Consider the following 24,393-nt stretch of genomic DNA (forward strand, 5'->3'; position numbering starts at 1 on the left):
GGAGAGAGAGAAACAGAGAGGATCTGAACTAGAAAATCAAATTTATTAGTAATGTTTTGATCAATGGAGCTGACAGAGCCAATATGTTCATATGACTCAGCGCAGCAAGGTGTTAAGATGTGAGCAAGGCCCAGAAACTCATATGTTCAAGATTCTGTGATATGTAACATTTAAAATCTGGCTCCTCCTCATCATGTCAGCAGAGGTGCTGTGTGGAGTACATGACTGTCACTGACAGTTTATATTTCAGTTCCATCAAGTGAGACACAGCACATGTTGAATGTCTCTGTCACAGAAGCTGCATGTTGACAACATGTCTGATGTTCCTGTCCAGGTCTTACCCTGCTCATCCCCTACCTGCTGACCAATAAGAAGAGGTGGAAGGACTGCAAGATCCGCGTCTTCATTGGAGGCAAGATCAACAGGATTGATCATGACCGCCGGGCGTAAGTACTGCATGTTCTCCCCATTCACTGTGTCAAAATTGAAGGTTTACATAAGTAGGTAATGTGATATTACAATACACTTAACAAAAGCAACTGTTTGCTCTTTTCCAGAGCAAAAGTACTACACCTACTGGCAGATGTCAATTCTTTCATTGAATCCTTGAAATCATTATATGAACCTTTGAATTGCTGTAAAAAAAAAAAAAAAAAAAAAAAAAAGTATTACTACTACTGCCTCTACAGTTTATAATTATTATGAAGCCTAACTGATCATGGAATAGAGAGGACAGGATGAAGCCTTGTGACAGGTGACAGGCTGTGATACATATAGATTACTGCCATTACTTACTTAAATTCAGTCCACCATGTCCAAAGCGGAGGTGATGCAGACAGTAACAAGCCATGTCATATAAAAGCAGGCCTGCAGCTTGTAGAAGCCATTTGCTTTCTTTTCAGCAGCACACTGCTGTCCTCAGCTGCTGTTCACAACATGACACTGTTTGCGATGACAGACACCCTCTGTTCTGTTGATGCTGTGAGGTGTGAGTTCACATAATAACTTGATATATTGATTAACAACATGTCAAAGATGCACTCTTAATACTAACCTGACTGTGTGTGTTGTGAATGTTCATTTTCACTGGAAAGATCAGTGAAATCTTAAATTTAGGACTTCCATGGCATGACAGCTGGATTTTCAGCTATCACAGGGACAAGGAGATTACCTCAGAATCCATACCGTTCTTTTTAGTGCCTCGAGCATAAAAGGCTATTTGCTCTGACCAAATGCCTTTTGGGTGTCAAGAGATAAAATGGCAGCTTGTGCGTCTTTTTCATGAACTGAATATATACGTAGTGTATTTGAAAGCGGATAAGCATTACTAAATGAGAATCTACCCGGAATAAATCTGGTCTGATCAGGATGTACAATTTTACAAAAGATATCGATATATCGTATCATGACAAACCCAGTGATTTACACCCATAATACTGTCCCTGGGGGATACCCAATGAGACAGCAGAGGACTGTCTTTAAAACAGTTGTTTCGCCCAGGGGCTAGTTTTCAGTTAAACTAGCAAAACTGCAACCTAAGATTAAACTCACAGGAGACCTCACGCCTAACTGTAACTTCAAACAGAGATGACTTGAAAAATTTTTGTGATCATCAATTTATGAAGAAACACTAAGATTTTGCTTCATGTATTCATGTTCGCCTTCATACTTGACATGCATTAAATCAGCCGATCTCATATTTTACAGTATATGTAGTGTAGCTCATATTGTACGTACGTATTTAGTCTATTATGTTTAGTCTAATTTGCCAATTTATCAAAGCTTTACAAATTAAATAAGCCCATACTTTGACAGTCCAATTTATCAATCAAACCAAAATCATCTTGAACTTAATTTCTGCACTCCACAAAGGTGCACACAGGTTACCACACACAGTGCAGGGGTGTAACTAAGTACATTTATTCAAGCACCTTACTTGGTACAAATTTAAAGTACTTGTGCTTAAATGACAATTAGGACCCACAACACAGGCGTAGCTTCCACAGGAACGGCAAAACCAAGACCACAATCAGGTCGTACCGGGGGTATCAGAGTAGCCACAGCATGAGCACGACCAAAGGCAGGGTCACAGCGCCAGCACAGCTATCACCACGATAAGGCGCAGCCAAGATTGCAGCCAGGATCCGGGAAACATGTGTTCCAGTCTGTGCAGTAAGATTTGATGGTCAGTGGTGTTCAATGGGGCAGTGAGACCTAATAGGATTAAAACAGAGACCAGGGGCCTCATGTACAAAGACTTGCTACTGAAACATAATTAAATCCAGAAAACGTTGTACGCACAAAAAAATCCAGTTGTATGAAACTGTGCGCACGCATGAATCCGAGCACATTTCCTTTGTACATCCCAACCAACATGGAATTGAGCGCACGTCTAGGAGTACCAGACTCCTCCCTCTCCACGCCTCCATTTACATATGCAGATTAATGTAAATAGGCCCTGCACGTAGGATTCCCCTCTCTGCACCATCAGATAACACGAACATAAGCGATGAGTAAAACTGTGAAGAGGAAGAATTATTCATTTCAATTTTCCCTTTTTGCTTTCATAGAGTTACACATGCAGACAGACGTGTTAGCGTGTAATGTGAAGCTCGCTGTGGGTAATGTGATCTGCCCAGATTAACTTGTGATACTATAACTGATCATGTTGTATATTAACGGCTACAGACATGCATGTATTTCATCCCATTTACATTCTACAGTATTCACTAACATTTTTTTATTCACATCAGACACGACTGCCAAGTTCCATTGTTATGTGATGAGGATAAGATTGTGTAGATTAGATATCAGTCTATAGTTAGCTAAAACCTCCAGATCAAGAATGGGCTTCTTTAGAAGGGGTTTAATGACAGCTACTTTAAAGGACTGTGGTACATAGCCCGTTAATAAAGACGCATTGGTTATATCTAATAAAGAATTGTCAATTAAGGGTAAATTTGCATAGGGTGTTGAAAAGAAACCTGGGATTATTTTTATTTTCCTCATTTAATGATGAGTAATAGTTTGCTCAGGCATGGCAAAGGGCCTTTCTATACATTTTAAGATTGTAAAACTAAACAGGCATCTTTCAGGTTGGTTGAATGCCAATTTCTCTCAGATTTTTGCGATGTTTGTTTTAATTTGCAGATCTGGGGGTTAAACCATGGAGCTAATTTTCTTTCATTTCATTTTCTTTTCATTATTTTCTTCGAGTCGAGAGCTGATCGCAGTTAGCCAGTAGCACTATCAACGAGACAATCAATTTGAGGATGACTTAAATTAGTAAAAGCGTCAATGCAGAAGGAATCAATTCCTTAAATTTAGCTACTGCACCATCAGACAGACATCTAGTATAATGACTCTTGCTGAGAGTCCTGTAATCAAGTAATAAAAAATCTAAAATTATTAAATAATCGTCCTACAGAGTACTGTTGTCTGCCTAGAGGGAATGAAATTAGTTTTAAGTGCTACAGCTTGTGGAAAGTGGTGAGAACCTAGAAAAACTCCCAATATGTTTCTTTAAAGGAGGTTTTGAAATAGCTAGCTGTGGGGAACAGCAACACATCCTGTGAACATCCTGTCTGCTCCAAGTTTGTGTGCCCTTGGATTATGTCTTAATCAGAACCATCATTGTGTGGACATTTCCTTGTTATTTTGGGAAGAAGCTTTTCTCATCAGATTCCATTAATGTCTGGTACCCAGGTTAGCTGATATGAAGGCATGCAGAGTGGACAATCACTTCTTCTACCATCATTCACTGGCACTTTAACTGTAATTCATTGTCTTCAGACAGGTTTTTATGTCTGTTATATCTAGATATTAAAGGAGCTCTTCACAATATTTAGAGCATTAAATTAGCAGCCAACAGCTATTACCTGTGTAAAGAGAACGTGAAGTAACTGTTGTCTTTTCCCTTAATTTTCTTCATAGAGTACACCAGGATACTACATTTTAAAGCTGATACTTCAAAAATTTTCTTCCTGGGGAACCATGCCCCCTAGAGGGTTCAGGGATTGGGTATTTGTCATCTTTTTCACCTATTATGAGTTTGCAGGTATGGTTTAATGTAGTGCTCGCTCGCTTGTTCAGTCAGTCTGGTGAGTGCATTTGAGTTGTGTGTGTGTATGCCATTGGCACTAGCTTGCATAAAAAGAGAGGGAAGCTGGCCTGGCTCTGTCCAAAGTTAAAAAAATAACAGCTCCAAAGCTTCGGTACTTCTTTGCATATCTGGGGTTTCTAGACATGTTGGCAAGCAGCACTGTTTTTTGACTTAGTGCAGCCAAAGTGGTATCTAACCTGACAGCCTCGTTATGATGACAAGACTTCAGGAAGGTGCACAAACCGAGCTGCTGTTTAACAAGAAACAGATCTATATCTTAACCACAAATTTTTACTTCTCAGTGAGTGTACAGGTAAAGTGAATGGATCCTGGGGGGCACCACATCAGTGGGCCTTCAGAATAGCCTTTAATGACCCTCTCTGTGTGCACACGAAGTACACATGAGAGCACGCTATGTGTGTGTTCTGGGACTGGGCTCAGTGGCCAGTCAAGTTATACCTTTGCTTATGCCATAGCTTACTCCGTTGCTACTGTTGTGACTGTAAAATGGTGGATAATTTGTTCAGTGTCAAATCCTCCTTGAAATGACTGGTTTCACATCAGAATTTCACTCAAATGTATATTTCTGTTTCTGTCTTGTTGCAGGTTGACTTTTCTCAGCTTCAATCTGAGATTTAAAGGGAAACACAACACTTTTCAAACATAGATCATTGTGTTAAATAAACGCTCCCGGTTAACGTTATTGAGGGACAGGACTGATAACATTGGCTGCCCAGCATGACATTAACAATAGTTGTTTTATTATTAGCAGTAAGCCACTAGTTTAGAGTAAGCATAACAGATGGCTAATATTTGCTAATGGTGGATAATAACATGGCTAACGTTAATGTGTGCCTCTGGCCAGGTAAACATTTATGACAAACGTTTAATCCTTGGATGATGTTTGAATGGGAGCTTTACTAACCTCTCTAAATTCCTCATAAAGACTTGGTTTCAGCTGGTGACCCAACCGAGCTGACGGTCTCATGGATGACAGCTAACTTATTCAGCTGCTGGTGAGGGGAGGGGCTGTGTGTGCCGCTATGTGTCAGTGAGGAGGTGGAGAAGGCACTGTTGGTGTCCATACTGTTGCATATGAGCACTGTGTACTACCAGTACTAATTTTTATGATCAATTAGTATCCGAGTATCGATTTTTTTGGACTGTGTGATTTGGTGAATGTGACATGTAGTGTAAAAGCACTTTGGGTGGTCAGAAGACTAGAAAATGGCTATACAAGTGCATTCCATTTACCATCGTATTTATTTTTGAACATCCATCCATTTGTCCGTAAGCAACACACAAGCACACTGTAACTAACATAAAACTGTACATGTGTCCACCATCACTGACCTGATCCACCCGCTGCCTCCAGTATTTATGCCAGGATAGGTTAATCCACCTCATTACAGGTTAAACTATTCCTTGCAGGAATTATCTATATCTGCATAAACCTAACCTGCTCTTACTGTCGTCCTACCCAATCACACTCACACTCAGTAACACACTCAAACAAACACACTCTGTCTCTCATTGTCCCTTACAGCTTCCTCCTACCCCCTTTTGTTGTGTTAAATTGGCTCGGTGCTGGCAGCCGAGCCCTTTATTTCGGCGTGCACGTGTGCAGCTCTGCATGCACTTTGAATTCCCCTTTGTGTGTGTTTACTGTGAAACTACAAGTGGCCATTTACACAGATATGTGACACTTGAATGTTTCCCCTTCAAACTTGGATGGACACTACAGTATTTTGGTTTGACTGGCCGATTGGCAAGTAGATGATTTGATACATCTGTAAAAATAAAAAAAAAAGTTGCTGTGAGCTGTAAATTTGCCACCTCTTCACCTTATGGCAAGGTCTCACTTTCCCTCCATGCTGCTCTTTGTCTGCAACTGCTTTTACCAAAGCGTAGTGTGAAAGTCAAGAGCATTTCCTCAGCAGCAAAATCTGGATTGCAAAAAATATGTCCCCAGGCGTACACTGCACAGCACACTGTCTAGCAAAAAAACCTGCACTAATTGAAGCTATCTCAGTGGACCGAGGGGTGTTAGACTGATGATTTGCATCTCTGACTTACAAGGGGCAGCCCTATTTAGACTGAAAGTCTTATTTTGACTCTCACAGTGAGTTATCTTTCTTTTGCAGTCATGTTTGCTTCCCCCTTATGAATTCCAGTTCAATACTGACTCTCTTTTAGTGCTGTTTTTGGTTGCTTTCTATCCTGAGGGAAATATCTGTCTCTGGCTGCTAAAAGCTCAACTGTTTTCATGTGTGACTGTGTCAGTCTGCTGGTTGCTGCTGAGCAGGTAAAGCGTTTTGGTTGCATCTGAGCGTTTTCACTGATAACAACTGCAGGATGATGAGTGAAGAGACTGAAGCAGACTGTGAAGTCTGAAGCCGTAATCCAAAACAGTGAGCTACAACTTTTAAAAGCTTCTTAGAGCTGAATGGGAAGTGCAGAGTGATCAGAATAATCTTTGGGTCATCACTACAGTGACATCTTTCACATTACACATTACACAATGTAAAACACTGATGAGTGCATTATGAGATTGAATGACTGTATTGGTTTTGAACACTGGAAGGCAGGATCGTGACAGCAGCACAGTGTTAAGCTGTCGTTATGTGACGGATGATGCTTTCAAGCACTCAGTTTGTTTGAAGTTGAAGCTAAAGGAAATGACTCTCATACCCAGAATGCCACAGTGCTGGCAGCAAAGCTTGTCCCACCTGCTTTCACCTTCTCAAAAGCTCTTTGTTCAAACAGAGTTATTACAGGCAGCTTCCCCTGGTCTTCACCATGACTCACTGCTCTTATCTCTGTCTGCAGCTCCTTAGATTGAAAATACTTGAAGCCAGTTTCCAGTATTTGTTCTAAAACTCTTTGTTTTTTCCTTTTTTTTTATGCAGGATGGCTACTTTGCTGAGCAAGTTCAGGATAGACTTCTCGGACATCACCGTGCTAGGAGACATAAACACCAAGCCCAAGAAGGAGCAGTAAGTCTTTTTCAATTCAGTTCAAAGAAGCAAATCTTCCCTACAAGCTGTGTCACTTTTTCATATACTTGTCCATCATTCCTCTTTGGTAAAAAAAAAAAATGTGCATACTGCACTAGACACACAATTCTTCATGTAAATTCTCAACTAGAATTCAGTCAAATGCAGAAATTGCCAGCACAATAAAATAGATAATTAATTCAGTTTGTTTCATTTTTTTTTCTTTTTTTTCATTTCCACAGCACTAACTCTGTCAGTAGGGTCATAGCATACTCACCACACTGATGAAAACACCTTACTTTTCTTCTTAACAAAATTTCTGTTATAGTTCCAATTGCTTCCACATTGTTTCAATCACTGTTCAGCTACTGTCAATGAAATCATTGCTTCCCACATATATTTCACAGTATTAAGAGCTTACTTAGGGCGGCACGGTGGCGTTGTGGTTAGCACTGATGCCTCACAGCAAGATCCCTGGTTCAAAACCTGGTTGGAATGGGGTTTGGTCTGTGGGCGGGGGCCCTTCTGTGCGGAGTTTGCATGCTCTCCCCATGTGTGCACAGGTTCTCTCCTCGCACAGTCCAAAGACATGCAGGTCAGGTTGTTTGGTGACTCTAAATTGCCCTTAGGTGTGACTGTGAGATGTAAGGTTGTCTGTCTGTATGTGTCAGCCCTGCGATAGTCTGGCGACCTGTCCAGGGTGTACCCCGCCTTCCGCCTGATGTCAGCTGGGATTGGCTCCAGCCCCCCCGCGACCCTTACGAGGACAAGTGGTTACAGAAAATGAATGAATGAAAAGCCTACTTATTAATCTGGGAAATAAGGCCTGCCTCTCTGCTGTACGGCTGAACCATTAATCAAATTCCAGACAACATCCTCATCTAATCCAAGGTACTTTTCAAAGCGCAAATGTAGTAATTTTTTTAGCACTAGACAATCTAACCAACCAATGCAGGGGTACATCTTCGTGTGCACACTTGCCACCCTACACTTCACAGGACATATACAAATGGTGTGCTCACTGTTTGCAGAAACACACGGGGTGCTGAGCATTACCCTGCTGTATAGAGAGGGTGATATCAAAATGTATATTAGCCACTTTAAAAGAGGCCTATCCGTCAAAGTGGATGCTGTATTTTGTGTGTTTTCAACGTGAAGTTTTGTTTCAGTTGGACTGCGTAACAGCTGCTAACGGCACTTTCTGACCTAAACAGCTGACTGGCGGTGGATGAGAAATGCAGCGCCAAAGGAAAAGACTGTGTGAAGGCGCAGTACAGCCATGAAAATATTCTAACTACAGCATCCACTAAGACTGATATTGATTTTTTTAAGTTAGGCCTTTTATTAGTATAGTGGTTAAAATCCGTTTTAATATCAATGTGGGGGGGCTGTCTGTTTCTTCCAGCTTCTGTATGTAACACACTGACTATACATAACTATCTCACACAGCCCCACTTCAAAAATCCTAACCCAGCTCTGCACTCGCTAGCTAGCGGTATGAGCGCCAAATCAAAAATATGGACAATACGGACACTTTCTTCAGTTATTTTCATGTGTTGCCAGCAGCAGAAAGGTTGTTCTACAAGGAAAAATTGACCCTTGACACAGTCACATGATGAAATGTAGGCCTAATATAATGTGCCATCACCTTGTGTGTGATAAATCTAACACCGAAGACGTTTTAGGTTTTAGGTGGTTTGGCATCACACAAAGCAGCGTTCTTTTATTCATTTATTTATGTTTATTTGTTTTTTAATTTACATCACCATCAATGATGCAGGGGTCGAGCCCGGCCCGTTATTAGAGCTAATGTGCTGGCTGACCAATAAACATGTGCATTAGTCAATGACCCGAATCCAAAACTGTCTGATAATAACACACCTTGGTTCTATTTAATCTCATTTCCAGTAAATATCACAATGAATGTGTGGAACTAGCTTCCGGGTCGCTGCTTGTGTGGTCGACCGGTAGGTTCTCAGAGCAGCGTTTTTCTGTGTTTTCGTCTTTTCCATTTTTATATGTATGTACTTGACGGTTCATAGTACTGTGCATTTTTCCCCCAATTTCTGGGATTATAAACGCTTCGTAGCTGACAAGAAAGAGCCGTTTGGTTTGTTTTCTCCCCTCCGGCTCACTGCGAGCAGGCCGCCATTGTTACACAGCCTGTGGTTACTACACAGTAGTTACTCTTGTTACCTGGCGGACTTGGCCTGCAAGCTTTTTTTGGATTAAACTTTTCCAGCATGGATATTCTCATACTCTTCTGGACTTTCACACAAGTGTGAATTATCTGTGAGTTTGTTTCCGCTAATAGAAACAATATTCCCGACGGACGTATTATCTACACACGGGACTTTCTGATGCAGCTCGGACTTTCACCACATCACAACCCCCCCCACGGACACTTTTCCTGAAAAAATCCTCCGCAAGAGCGCATCCTGCACAGAAAACCACGCTCACAATAAGAACAAGGTAACCAGACGGGGGAAGAAAAAGTGTGGGATCAAGAAAAGACTTAAGCGGGATACATGTAAACAACGGCCACTTCCTGCCATCATCCTGGCTAATGTGCGCTCTCTCCGCAATAAAACGGACAAGCTACAAGCTAACGTCAACCACATGCATGAATATAGAACTGCCTCTATTCTTGCCTTCACTGAAACGTGGCTGAATAAGAACGACGATGATAGCACGCTGCACATCGATGGCTTCGTCCCCCCTCTCAGACTCGACCGGGACAGTGAACGCACCGGTAAACAACATGGCGGTGGCGTGCGTCTCTACGTAAACACACGCTGGTGCTCCACGGTCGTCGTGAGGGAGAAACTGTGCACCACTAACATTGAGCTCCTGGCTGTCTCTCTGCGCCCTTTTTATCTCCCCAGGGAATTCCCACAGCTCTTTCTTATCCTGGTTTACATCCACCCCAGAGCAAACGCAGCTACTGCCATTGAAAACATCAGAAGTTCACTCGACAGACTGGAACACATCTCACCAGATTCCCCCAAATTCATCCTGGGTGATTTCAACCACTGCTCTCCTGAAAAATCACTCAAAGGATTTCAGCAGAACATCACCTGCACCACCCGGTGGGGGAGGATATTGGATAAATGCTATGGATCTGTCCCAGATGCATTTAGGTCCTTTGCCCTCCGCCCTCTTGGCTCTGCTGACCACCACACCATCCTGCTTGCTCCAGCTTACACACCTGTCGTTAGGAGGGCGATGAAGGTCATTAAAAGCATCAAACAGTTGACCAGCGACAGCATCCAAGCGCTGCAAGGCTGTTTTGACTCCACAGACTGGAGCAGCCTCCTAGCCCCCTCCAGGGACATAGATGAGCAAGTGGACACTGTCACATCCTATATCAATTTCTGTGTGGACAATATAATCCCACAATCACAGTCACTATATTCCCTAACAATAAACCTTGGATCACCAAAGAACTGAAAGAAATCCTCAACAAGAAAAAAAGAGTTTTCTTTACTGGCTCAGAGGCTGAAAAGAAAGAAGTCAACAGGGAAGTCAAGCGTGCCATTAAAACTGCCAAGCTGAAATACAAGAATAAGGTAGAGGAAAAATTTACCCAGGGGAACCTCCGCTCAGCTTGGCAGGGTCTAAAAACCATGGCTGCTGTAAACGTCACTGCCACCAACCACAGAACCATCCAGGTTGCAGGCAGCAGTTCTACATCTCTTCCTGATGACCTCAACTCTTTCTACACCAGGTTTGAGACGGTCAACTCCATCCAACTGGCAGAGGCAAGATCTGCACTGAAACCTGGTGACTCCACACTCACCTTCAATGCAGCCGAGGTGGTAAGAGCTCTTAGGAGGACCAGAGAGAACGCTTCCCCCGGCCCAGACAACATCAGCGGCCGTGTTCTGAGGTTCTGTGCTGAGCAGCTGGGTGGTGTGTTCCAAACTCTGTTCCAGAGCTCCATGGACAATAGCACTGTCCCCCAGCTGTGGAAACACTCCACAGTCATCCCCATCCCAAAGAAAAATACCATATCAACCCTGAATGACCTCAGACCTGTGGCCCTAACCTCTCTGGTGATGAAGGCTATGGAGAGAGTCATTAAACAACACATCATCACAGCAACAGACACTCTGATGGACCCACTACAATTTGCCTACCACACAGGCAGAGGTGTTGATGACGCAAAAGCATTCATCATCGACACCATCCACAAACATCTGGAGCAGCCCAACACATCAGCCAGACTCCTGTTTGCAGACTTTTCCTCTGCATTTAACACGCTGCAGCCTCACATTCTGGCCAACAGACTCACCTCCTGCTTCCACCTGGACAACCAGCTCACCCTGTGGATACTGGACTTTCTAACCAACAGGTCACAGAGAGTCCGAGTCAACAACACCCTCTCCAACCTCCGACAGACCTCGACTGGCTCCCCTCAGGGCTGCGTGCTCTCACCTCTGCTCTTCATCCTGTACACCGATGACTGCAGATCCACACAGCCTCAGTGTCACCTGGTGAAGTATGCTGATGACACAGTCCTCCTGTCCCTGCTGTCAGGCCCCTCTCAGCACCACGGATCGGCTCTACAGGAGTTTGTAGAATGGTGTGATAACTCCTGCTTTGAGCTGAACGTGGGTAAGACTAAGGAGATGGTGGTGACCTTTTCCAACAGGCAGAGACAGCTGGCCACAGCATCCTCCACCTCAATTCATGGGAAGCCAGTCGAATTAGTTGAGGAGTACAAATACCTGGGTACCATCTTTGACAGCTTGCTGAAGTTCTCCTCCAACACAGAGGAGATTCTCAAGAAATGTCAACAGCGGCAGTATCTCCTTAGGAAACTCAATTCCTTTGGAGTCAGCAGAAACATCCTGCAAACTTTTTACTACTCTTTCATTGAGAGCATCGCCACATTCTCCATAACTTGCTGGTTTTATTCAATCAGCCTCCAGAACAGAAACCGTCTGGAGAGCACCGTCAGAGTCTGCTCCAAGATCACTGGTCTACCAATAAGAACTCTTTCCTCATTCTGTGAACAGCAAACAGTCAGGCTAGCAAACCGAATCCTGCAGGATCCCTCTCATGCACTCATGCTGCATTTGAGTGGCTCCCCTCGGGATGACATCTCCGCTGCCCCGGCTGCAGGACACAGAGGAGGAGAGCAACCTTTGTTTCCAAGGCCGTTCTCCTCCTCAACTCCTCCTAACCCCCCTCTCCCTCCTCCACACACAAACCACACGGACTTTCAAAGCTGTGGAAAGAAAAAGGGAAAGGGAAGGAAAAAAGGAAAAAAAAAAAAAAAAAAACTGTTCATGTCTACCTCCTCTCAGTCGCACCTTATCAGTGAACTCTATGTTCCTTTATTACTGTAAAATTGTACATACAGACATATTTTATTCTTATTGTATTTTTGTTTATAACAGTCACACACGCCACACAACATACATACACACAACATACACACAAACATACACACACACATACAAACACACACACACACGCACAGACAAACATACACACCACATGCACACACACGCCACATGGACTTTCAAGCTGTGAGATTGTTTTTAAGCACAATTACCTCCTTTACATGCACCTTATTATTATTATTATATTATTATTATACTTTATTCACCTATATACTGTATATACACAAATATTTAAATTATCTTTATTTTTATTTCTATTTTTTCTCTCCTTCTTACTTTCATCTTTACCTTATTGCTTGTCATGCTGCTCTGTGTGCCTTGAATTGCCCCCTGGGGACAAATAAAGTTTTTTGAATTTGAATTTGAATTTCTAAAAAGTACACATGTAGGAAGACAGCAAGTTCTCACCCATCTCTGATCTCATGCGCACAGCTGAAATTCTACTGAGGTTTGTTTACATGATGATAGTGTATGTTTAATATCGCCTATTCAGTGTGGACACAGAGACACTTCCTTGCTATTAAAACACGCTGTTAGACCTTCATATTTGCAGAGGGAAATATTTTTTCTGGACATTATAATCTGAGAAATAAATATGCAGGACTTGAACAGATGTTCCTGCTCAGGTGCTGAATAATGGAGCGCAGCAGCTGATGATAAAGCTGCTGCTGTGTGACAGAGATGTAAAAAGAAGAGAGGAGGAGGTGGTGGCACAATGTTTTGCTTTTTTTTTTTATTAATAAATTACTCAGAATGCTGCTACTGCTATGTCAGTTTATGTCCGCCCTCCCAAAACCTGCAATATTTTCTAATAAGCTCTCCCAAACCTGCAGACCTGAGGGTCCCAGGGGGGGACCTTTGTCGACCTAAGCATCATTAACACACATTCTTACATCGAGAGGCTGTGTGGTGTATTACTGTGCAGATAATAATACAAGTAAATAAGTAGCCTAAATAATTATAACTGATCCCTATATGAATTATATTTTAAAGAAATATTAAATGGTGATTAAATCCACTTCAGTAATAATAACAGGCCTACTAGGCAACAAATTATTGGCTGTTGAACAATTTATATAAGTGAATAAGGTCCTGTGTAGCTGTATGTGAGACTTTTATTGAGCTACAAGACTTTTTCCTGTCTTGAAAGCTTTTGAAATTGTTTTTCAATAGGGGCTCTCTCCCTGTCAGTCTGACAGCTGATCAGCTGTGCAGCACGTCATATGTTACTGACGTCGCTTGAGACTGACACTGTGGAGCTGAGGATTTCTCATTCCACAGTTTCACCTCCTCAGTCCTCATATCTCCTCCTCGGATCATCTGTTCGCATCTTTGTGGGTGGAGGCGAGTGAAGGAAGCGGAGAGTCAGGTTAGCATAATGAAAAGCACCCTCTGTTTACTTTCCTCCACTGTTGCTCCCGACACTGCTAGTTTTCTGCCACCACTATGCCTGCGCAACTGCAGTGACATCAGTGTGATGTCCACTCCAAGTTGTCTATGAAGTGCCCTGGTACCCAAACATGCCAAGCTTAGGCATGTCCGCAGGTCTCAACAAATCCCCAGTTCAAATTAATAATATGACCCCAATGGAGACACATCTACTTTAAGTACAGTCAGTCGGAGTGTAAACTGCAAGTAGTTTGAAGATTGAATGGATTTCTAAAGGAGACAGATGATTTCAAAACATTATAACCTGTTTGAAGCTGAGGATTTTTTTTTTAACCTTCCTCGTGAGTTGTATACTCAGTTGTATGGCTGCATCCGGCATACTCATATCTGTGTCAGCAGTGACTGAGTCAAATGTGAAAGTAACCAAAACTACAAAAATAAGTAAAAACATTAAGATTCCATGAAGATTTACTATAGCACTTGCCACTATGAAGTACACAAAAACTCCATTGTCATACAAAAACTGTGCGTCATGTTATGGAAATTCTGCAGCAGCTGGAAGCAGAACAGAAATCTGTAGAAAGCTTCATCCAAAAACACTTCCCAAACAGGAATCTTGGCATTAAAAGCAATAGAAGACCTTTTTTAAATTTGAGTAATATTTTATATATTTTAATTCACTTAAACAGTGTCACCCGAGTTATAGTGTACAACAATAAATCACTAAATTAAAGAATGATAATTATTAAAAAATACAGAAATAAAAATACATAATTCTAAGAATTAATTCTAAGAATTAATAGAATTCTAGAATTCGTAATTCTAAGAAAAAAACAAACAATTAAAAAACAAAATCTAACATAAAAAACAAATCTATATTCCTACATCGATATGCACCACAATTCACTCTGATCTACAAGCGGCCAGTTAGCTCTCAGGCACCTATAAAGTGTCTAGGTGAGTCATAAGCACATGGTATGCAATTAACTTTATCGTCTGAGAGAGAACAGTTGACTTTTGAGGTGTGATTCATTTCATCAATATGAGGGCTAGGTTTTATGTGTTTACCAGTTTCATGTAAAAACAAAAAAAAAACTGAACACAATAAAAGTGAGTAAGTGAGCGGTGCGGCCTGGAGGTGTTTTTGCAGCCAGTCTGCAGTGCTGGGAGATGTTGCTTTCTGTATGAGAGGGTGGGGATGGGGGTTAGCAGTGGGCTTCGTTGGTGACGAAAACATGCATGCTGTGAACTGATCAGCCAGCAGCAAAATTCAATTGCCGTAGCCAGGTTTCAACCTTTAGAGGGCAGTCACTTTGTATCTTTACACACAATACTCTGCACTCAAATTTCAAGAGTGAGACCTGAATCAATCACTACTCAAATAAACACTAGTAAACACCCATACATATTGCTTTTCCACTGAAAAAAGTGTCTGAGGGTTAAGTTCCTCTTCAAGGCTTTCTGATGTGTTGCCTGGCTGGTATAAGGAGGTTAATAATGAAGCTGGTGTTGTTGTGCAGCGTGGCGGCCTTTGAGGAGATAATCGAGCCATATCGGCTGAAGGAAGATGACATGGAACAGGAAGCAGCTGAGAGACTGAAGAACAGCGAACCCTGGAGGATCACTGACAACGAGCTGGAACTGTACCGCGCCAAGGTCAGCACCCACCGACTCACTATCATTTAATTTCTTTCTTTTTTTTTTTTTTTTTTTTTTTAAATTCAGAAATTTAAACACTTTGTCAAAGTGGAACAAAGATCCGTATGATTTCATTTCACACAAGAGCAAGTCAGGGGAGTGAATGTAACTGGCTCCGTTAACAATGTGGGAACAGTTGAGTCTAAGCCAGCAGTGTAGCACTGTGAGCTGCACTTTCGGCTCAGAGGCACTGTTGCAGCAGCTTGTGATAAATATCTGGTAAGTTGAAACCTGAATGTTTGAACCTGTATTTGTGTTTGTTTTGCATTTCAGACTAATCGTCAGATCAGACTCAACGAGCTGCTGAAGGAGCACTCAAGCACAGCCAACCTCATTGTCATGTAAGCTGTGTGTGTGTGTGTGTGTGTGTGTGTGTGTGTTTTCACTCCTTTAGTAGGCGCTTTAGTTGGAGATTTGTAGGGATATTTGAGAAGGAAGATGTATGGTTTTATATGAATCTTTTTGTGTTTCCAGTATGGAGGACTGAAATTAAACATAAATAGATAGATGAATAAATGTGTTAATAAATAAATGAAAATGCCAAATATGGCAATATTTATTTAATATTCCATTTACTTTTTAATTGTATTTATCAATGTATTCATTTTCCCATTTAATTTTCCATTTTACATGGAGTTTTGAACTTTTCACCTATTGGTTGATCAACATCAGAGTGCATGGATCGACTGTAGTGACAGCAGCATGGGTATATACAGTCTATGGAGTAGATGGATTGATGAAGTTCGACCGTGGCCCCCAGTTACCAATGAAGTGTGGGCCACGACTAAAAATGGATGCCTGTTGTTATTAGCTGGACTAAACGGGTGTCGCTGGGTGGGCTGCTGCTGAGTGCCCAGTTAGCTGCCGCCAGTTAGCTGCCCCCAGCTAACCGGGCTAACAACAGCAGCTTTCTGGGGGGGTTAACATATTTGTTATAATATATAAACGGAGGGGGAGGCAAACAGCGAAAATAATACATAATGAAATGCATAAATAATTAAATCAATAAATTTAAAAAGGAATAAATATATATGTAAAATGGGAAATTAAATGAGAAAATGAATAAATTGATAAATAAAATGAAGAAATAAATGGAAAATAAAAAAAATTCTGTCAGTTTTGGCATTTTCATTTATTTATTGACACATTTATTTATTTATTTATTTATTTTTGATTTTGTCAGTTTCAGTCCTCCATATGCCAGTGGGTGAATGGATTGTAATGTAACCTTCCTCAGCATTCTCAGTTGCTTGTAACAGCTTGTGGACTGATGTGAAGGACCCGTGAAGGACCTGTGAAAAATTTTGAAGTGCCCCAAAGTAGTTTTCATATAAATAATTCCTCATTTTAGCTTCATGAACCAGCTGGTCCTTGTCCACTGCGGCACTTTTAAAGCAAGCATCAGATATACTGTAAATAGAAACAGCATCCAACGACAGTTCGGCTCATAACGCGCCTCCAGCCAGTGAAGACAGTTCTTCCATCGGCGTCAGTTTTCATATTGGTCTTTTGAAGAGAATAACTTTGCTTCTCTCATCAGCGTAAAGAAACACTGCGTGTGAAGGGTAATATTGGTGTGCATGTTACTATAGCCCTAGAGAGTAGTGTGACGAGTCCTAATGGAGCACACATTCAGACTAGTGTTGTTAAATCCTAAATGCAATTTTTTGAAATCAAGATTAATTGCAGAATCTCAAAAGTTAATTGAGATTAATCACAATTTTAATCACATTTTCAGTTTCATTGTTTTGCATTTTAAAACAGTTGTGGAGTCCATGTTGACAAGGTAAATGATTTTTTTCAAGACTGTGTTGATTAAAATCAAATGTCATCCTGTTGCAGTCACTTAAAGACGGGAAAGCCGGCCAGCAATAAATGAAATGGCATTGCAATCTGAATTAGGGCTGTCAGCCCTAATTTCAAGACAGTGTCTTCTCAAAGGCAAGATGTTGCACTTGTTGTACGCAGGAAACATGACCTCACTGAGCTTGTAACTGACTTCAGGCAGACTTGAGGTGACTTCAGGCATGGTCTTATGTGGTCTTATATTTAATTAATATGTTTGTATTTTATTTGGGCAGAGATCTGCTTGTGTTGAGAGAACAGTGAATTTGTTATTTCTTTGTTTACTGAACAAAGGTTTTTTATAAACTTATTAATTTCAAAGTAAGATATCAAAAGAAGCATTAGCTCCTTATCATCCCTGCAGCTCTGCTCTCACATCAGTGCAAGGAAAACGGCTCTACTAATGATGCCCTCTCTTGTTCTTGCCTCCTCTTCCTCTGTGCAGAAGCCTGCCATTGGCCAGGAAGGGTGCGGTGTCCAGCGCTCTGTACATGGCCTGGCTGGAGGTGTTGTCTAGGGATCTGCCTCCCATCCTCCTGGTGCGTGGCAACCACCAGAGTGTCCTCACCTTCTACTCTTAAATACACAAGGAGAACACAATTCAAGTTTTTTAAGTCTCACATTCACTTCTGTCTGCGGGAGCAGACCCACATACATATGCCAGTTCCAGTCTAAACCTAAAGGTGCACCACATACTCTTCAGAGACTCCAGCTAGAAAACTCAGCCATTGATGGAAACAATGCTTGGAACATGAATGTAGATGAAGGAAGTGATATTGGTGGAGATGTGTTAAAAGCCCTACAAGTGATGGAGGTATGTCAGGGTTGGGATGGGGGTGTTTGTAAGGTTGCCCACTCTGCTCCTTTCTTTCTATTTATTCTAAGATGTCTGAGATTTTCTCTTGTAGCTCTAGTTTCTTCTAATATACTCATTACATTTTCATTTTTGTCAGAGTTGATTTCTCTCAGGCTCCAAAGCAGTCATGTACAATGTTCCAGTTGTTTTCATGATATGAAATATCTTGATGTCATACCTTTTGAGTTAATTGGATCAGTTGTTTGTGATGCAGCAATAATCACCTTATTGTTTTCCTTAAATATTGGGAGAGAACCATGCAGAATGCTTTGCAACACCTTCTAAAGCCTTATGGATGTGCCTTCCAGTTGAATCTGATATAACAAAAAAAAATCTCTATCCAGATTGATAATATTACTTATTATATTAGTGGATAATAGTTAGTTTTACTGAGTTTTAAATGTTATTCCTTCATAGTTGGAGCATTTTATTTATGCGAGTGGATTGCATGAATTAGTGAAGGGTGTCCACTTGATTGCATGAAGACTTTCTCTGTCATTTTTCTTTCTCTTTCACCCTAATCAACATGTTTATTTTAGGCCATAGCATTTTTTTTTAATTCACTTTTGAGTCTTCCTTTTTAAAGCTGTTGAATATTTACAATAGCCTCAGCTACTCGACACAAGACACAGTTTGTCTTTTAGGCACAGCCTGAAAATGTTTATCTGGGTCTTGAATATAAGATCTTGTTTGTCAGAAAAGATGTGAACCTAGTTTTCCACTAGCCTCGTCAGGTGGAAAGACTATCTCGTGTAGCTGCTGAGTGACTGAATGAAGTCTTTCTTTCAACAAATTTTGTGTTTCTGTGTCCACATGTATGGTTCTTCCCCTGAAAAGAAACTGCTGTACCCAACAAGCTAGCTAAAACCTTGCCTTAATGCTAGAACCAACGATTGTCATGAGTCCCTTTTCTCTTATAAGCCATACTGGCTGCACAGTTTGTGGGTAAATGCAGATAGCGATCCATTGGCCACGTTATGTGAATTGAACACCAGTATCATTTTTTACTGTCTCCACATTTTGATTTTCTTCTCATAGTCCATCTGCATTAGTCTGTTGCACTGCTTACTGTAGGCCTGCTTGTTGGTGGTGAAGTGTTCAATCAACCGAAAGTGAAGTTAGTGCCACAGTAGAGTTGAGTTTTGCACTCCTGCACGCCTGTCTGGCTGCTCGTTTGCTATCTGAGTGTCTGATGGACTGCTGGTCTCCCATTCTGACAAAGCCAAGATGGGCAGAGAGGATGAATGACATGCAAGCTTCACACTGCAAGACTTGCTGACAGGAAGAATGTGACATTAGAATGTTCCAAGGCTGAAGAAATACCTCTATGCATATGAGCTTGTGTTGCTTAAGTACTTGTAATAAAAGTCCATGTCCATGTCAAAGGATCTACTCGCTTCAGTTCATATAGGGGGCACGTTAGGATTTTAGGCCTTTTAAGGATACCATGGCTCCAAGAAAAGCCATGTATAGACCATTTCCTAACTGTAAACACTGATGTTCAAAATAGGTTCAATGTATCCCTCTGTTCTGCCATGCTCATAGAGAATATTGTTTTCAAGAGATATTGATTTCTGCTGTTACTGAAAGACAACTGCTACTTGTTGGTGGTAAAGTTACATTTTTTCTAAAGGTGCATTCAGACTGAACGCAAAGTGAATTTCAGAAGCTCCACCACTGCTTATAAAGTCAGTGCAAAGACGTAAGTGGATGTTAATTCCCCTGGGTAGCCCATACTGAGGCAGAGACATCTGAGTCAGTTCGGTTTCAGCATGAGGACAAAAAATCCTGTTTTCCCAAGCAGCTCTGATTAATGAAAATAGGGAGACTAGAAAAAGAAAACAGGCTGAGTTTTAAGAAAAATACTGATTGAACAGTAAGTTTGGATATCTGAGTTGCTAGCCAGCTGACATTTAATGGCTGTGCAGTCATTAAGAGCAAATTAAAACTTTTAAGTCAAAGTCAGGAGTAACATTAATTCTGTTTTGTTAACATGTTTAAGAGAATTCAAATATGATTAATTAGTTTGCAACCAGCAGAGTATAGATATAAAGCACAGGAAGCTTGGTTTATTGAAGTTACTAAAATTTAAAAAGATTAATTATACTTGTCATTTTTAATTTGCAATGACTTCAAATAACATACATACATACATAATAAAATAAATAATTACAAAATTTTCGTAAATTATAATTACACATAAAATAAAAATAAATTAAGACTGTTACAGTGACTTACATTTTTTCAAGGCAATTGGTTTCAAAGATTTTTTTAAAGTAAAATCAACTTGTCAGATTTTACAGTGTGCACAGACAACATGAAGCTAAAACTGACCTTGATAAAACATATGAGGCCACGGTACCAGTACGATAATATTTTGCTAACTCCAGTTTATGAAAAATGTAACTGCAGAGCTTATCCCATATGTCCACTGTTTGCTAATGTCAGCAGGAAAGTGGTCTCGAACCTAAACTGCCACACAATTCAAAGGAAAGGTCTAATATGGCTACTGGGGATGAAGGTTATAGGTTTTTAAAAAACTGCCACAAAACTAATGGAATAAAACAGGGTTTTATTTATTTGTATTGTACTTCTTCCTCTGCACTTCCCCCAGGAACAGGTAATTTTAGCATTTAGCTTGTTCATCTCCTGTACTATCTCTTTTTCCGTATGCAATTTCACAAGAGGATTGTGACACACTGCTTAGTTTAGCTGAATGTACTGTGTAATAATGAACACTACCACTAGGAGTTAGACCCCATAGTCTCCTTCTTTTTTCCATCATGTATAATAAGTGTTTCCTGGTGGTGCAGTGCCATGTGTCAGCTGTGTGTCATCGTTACTGTGCTGTTAGCATTCATACAGCTGCAGCCCATCACTCAGCACAATGTGTTGGCCAGGACTTTAATATATGTATGCATGTGCGTGATGCCTGGTTGTTAGCTTGTTATGAGTGTATATATGCATTCAGTACATACACATTAACTATATACACACTCATACTCACAAGTGTATTGACTATACCCTAAGTACTCCAACTGTGTGAAAAGCATGTACTGAGTGAGGAACTGTTAGACTTTTGATTGAAGGCACACTCAAAGACAATCCCTGCTTAAGATACAACACACAATAGTGTCCCCCAAATGCCAAAATATCTTCCAGCTCACAGTAGGACCCAGACAAGTGATCCAGTACAAGACACACCGCAGAAAATTTAAATCTGATCCCAAATGTGGCTGACCTGAACAGATAGAGCCCATTAGATCCTTTTGACAAAAAGACCTGCCCAATCCAGCTGGACTGAATTTTAATTGGACTGAGTGTATAGTTAATGTATGTGCTACCTGTTATGATCAAACTGTAAACATGAGCACGATATTTATATAACACCCATTTTTTGCAAGTCACCCGACTTTATGAAAGTGCAACCCTAAATCACTGCAGTGCCACGTTTCAATTGGCAGTGGCATTCAAAGGTCAGTCTGATTGGTGTCCTTGCATCCTGTTAGTACAAAATGATAATGTTCATTGATCTCTTGTTTAGTAACTGCTAAAACAGTATGCAATGACATTTGGTATTACTTCACAGTATGCATGCTGGACAGCAAAGGCTTCAATATATTTAACTAGAGGAGGATGCTGACATTCGGGGCCCCTATTGTGCACTATAACAAAATCTACGGGTTTTTCTTTAAGGAACACTTCGCCCACAAAATGATCATATCAATTACTCATTGTGTGTTTTGATATAGTTTTTCTGTTCTTAACCACAGATACCTTTTAGTCTATTTCATTAAGAAAGTTCTCCATTTTTTAATTCTTCATTCACAAGGAGCCATGCAGAAAAAACGTTTTCTTCGCAAATTCAGAGTGATACAGTGTGTGTAATTGATATACAAAGTCTCATTTTATGGGTGAAGTTTTTATTTCAACTCATTTCACTTCAGCTATCCTGTGAAGGACTGTAAGCACTCACCCTCCTTTACTGTTATACAGCAACAATATTACAAAAAGGAACAAGGGTTATTCTATCTTTGTATATTAAACCAAGCATATATATATATACACATAAAGAAATGTATTAGTCCAATCCAGAGGGGATCTTTGTCACTGACATGTCAGATTAAATGAAACAAGAAGACCTATCAACATTTTACAACCAAATAATAGTATCTGTTTGTCTTCATTTATGTCCCGATGGATTCTAAAACCAATAAGACAAGACTGTGTTCACTGACAAAACCAAACGTCATCATTTTACATCTCATCATTCTTTGTGTTTTTGGCCAAAGCCCCCTTCCTCTCCATTCCATCTGTCACGTGTCGAGCCATGATGATGGATGATGTCCACACTGCAAACATAAACTAACCTGTAAATAAACTCCGCAGTCTAATGACAAAAATTAAGGGAGTGAAATAATTATGTTGAATTTTAATATAAAGAAAGATATTTATTTTAGTTCAGGTTTCTCCACAATTATTTTCTTTTTGGTATATTTTGGTTTTGGTTGTGCGCTAATTTGCATGTTGATTTTTTCTTTTGTTTTGTTGCCTTTTTATTTTAGCAAACAGTGTCGTTTTTCTATTTTTGAATCTCTATATTTCTGTCTTTTCAATGCCTTTTGAAGACATCACATTAAAAGCAGATAAAACCTGTTTTCTCCTGCTTTCACACAATTGTGGATGGAATGACCCAGCCGGTTGAAGCAGTAATGTTTTAATACACTGTACTGTTCACAGTCACAGATATGCTTTTTCTAACATTTTAACATTTATGATTACCAATACTTTGTACATCTTTATTGCAATAAATAAATCAAATAAAAATCAGTTACATTTGAAGTCTCCTTTTGTGCTCAGTATTATTTACACAGTTCTTGAACAGGAAGCACAGAGAGGTAGGGGTGGAGAAATGAGAGTGGCTACAATATGTTTAAAGCTTGGTAACTACTCGCTGGTGGTGGTGCCTTAGTGATTGAGGGCTTTCTTTCTGTAATCTTTAAGATTGCAGCTAAAATATCGCTATCTTGTGACAACAACGTTGATTTCTTTTGACTACATTGATTATTTAACAAGATGGTTAACTGATGATCTTGAGATAATGAGATAAAAATATATGAGAGCCTCCATGGCTCCTGTCTTCTGTGCTTAAGGCTTAAAGTTAACACCTGAAAGGCACGGATTCACGGCTCTCGTTGGTTGAAAGTCAGCATCACTACTTTGGCAGTGTTATTACACACGGAGGAGGAGGCGGCAATGAGACGGGATGCAGTTGACACTGAGGTCAGCAGGTCAGCAAAAGAAAGAACCATGGAGCAGAAGGCTAGCGTTAGATGGCTAAGGGCAAATGATAGTAAAGAGTGGGAGATGGTTAACAGTGACTTGTTGGTAATCTTAAGTGGGCTTAGAGGAAATGTGATTGAGAGGTTAGAAAAGATGCGAGATGTGATTTACTCATATGGTGTAGAGAGGTTTGGGGTGCATGACAGAAAGAGGGGAAAGAGAGTACAGTTGGGCAAGTCTAGACGGCAAAAAGAAATAGAAAAGTTAGTTAAAGAAAGAACACAGTTAAGAATACAGTAGAAAAAGGCTATAGATGAAGACAGGGAGGGAATCAGTGTTTTGCAAAAGGAGGTGAGGGACAGGCTAGCAGCAGTTACAAGGGCAAAGCATCTTAGGAAAAAGAGAAGGAAGAAAGAATATGCAAGGACAGCCTTTTTTAGGGATCCCTTTAAATGTGCGAAATGTTTGTTTAATCAGGAAAAAGGGGGGCAACTTAAGGCAACAAGGCTAGAGGTTGAAGAATATTTAAGAAAGAATTATTCAGACTTAGAGGAGAATAGGGATGTAGGTCTTCCACCTGATATGCCTCCATCCAAGTCAGGAGTTGGATGTTAGGCCACCTAGGTGGAAAGAAATTCAGGAGGTAGTTAGGCATGCAAAGGGGCCTAATGGAGTTCCCTACCGGGTTTATAAAAGTGCACCTAACATCCTTAAGTTTTTGTGGAAACATCTAAAATTAGCTTGAGAGAAACAAATTATTCCAAGAGCATGGCGCAGGGCAGGGGGTGTCTTCATCCCTAAGGAGAAGGAGAT

The 24,393-nt window shown here is 40.6% G+C and overlaps 1 protein-coding gene across 1 annotated transcript in view; it reads left to right on the top strand.

The window, feature by feature from the left end:
- Positions 1–19,682, top strand: part of slc12a2 (solute carrier family 12 member 2) — a 99,057-nt gene extending 79,375 nt beyond the window's left edge. The window contains exons 23-27 of the mRNA XM_042509081.1: positions 335–446; positions 7,012–7,098; positions 15,419–15,554; positions 15,870–15,937; positions 17,887–19,682. Coding sequence (XP_042365015.1) covers positions 335–446; positions 7,012–7,098; positions 15,419–15,554; positions 15,870–15,937; positions 17,887–18,022 — 539 coding nt within the window. The 3' untranslated portion in view covers positions 18,023–19,682. The remainder of the gene's footprint in view (positions 1–334; positions 447–7,011; positions 7,099–15,418; positions 15,555–15,869; positions 15,938–17,886) is intronic.
- The last annotated feature ends 4,711 nt before the right edge of the window (positions 19,683–24,393 follow it).

This window comes from Plectropomus leopardus, chromosome 20 (assembly GCF_008729295.1).
Source record: "Plectropomus leopardus isolate mb chromosome 20, YSFRI_Pleo_2.0, whole genome shotgun sequence".
NCBI lineage: Eukaryota > Metazoa > Chordata > Actinopteri > Perciformes > Serranidae > Plectropomus > Plectropomus leopardus.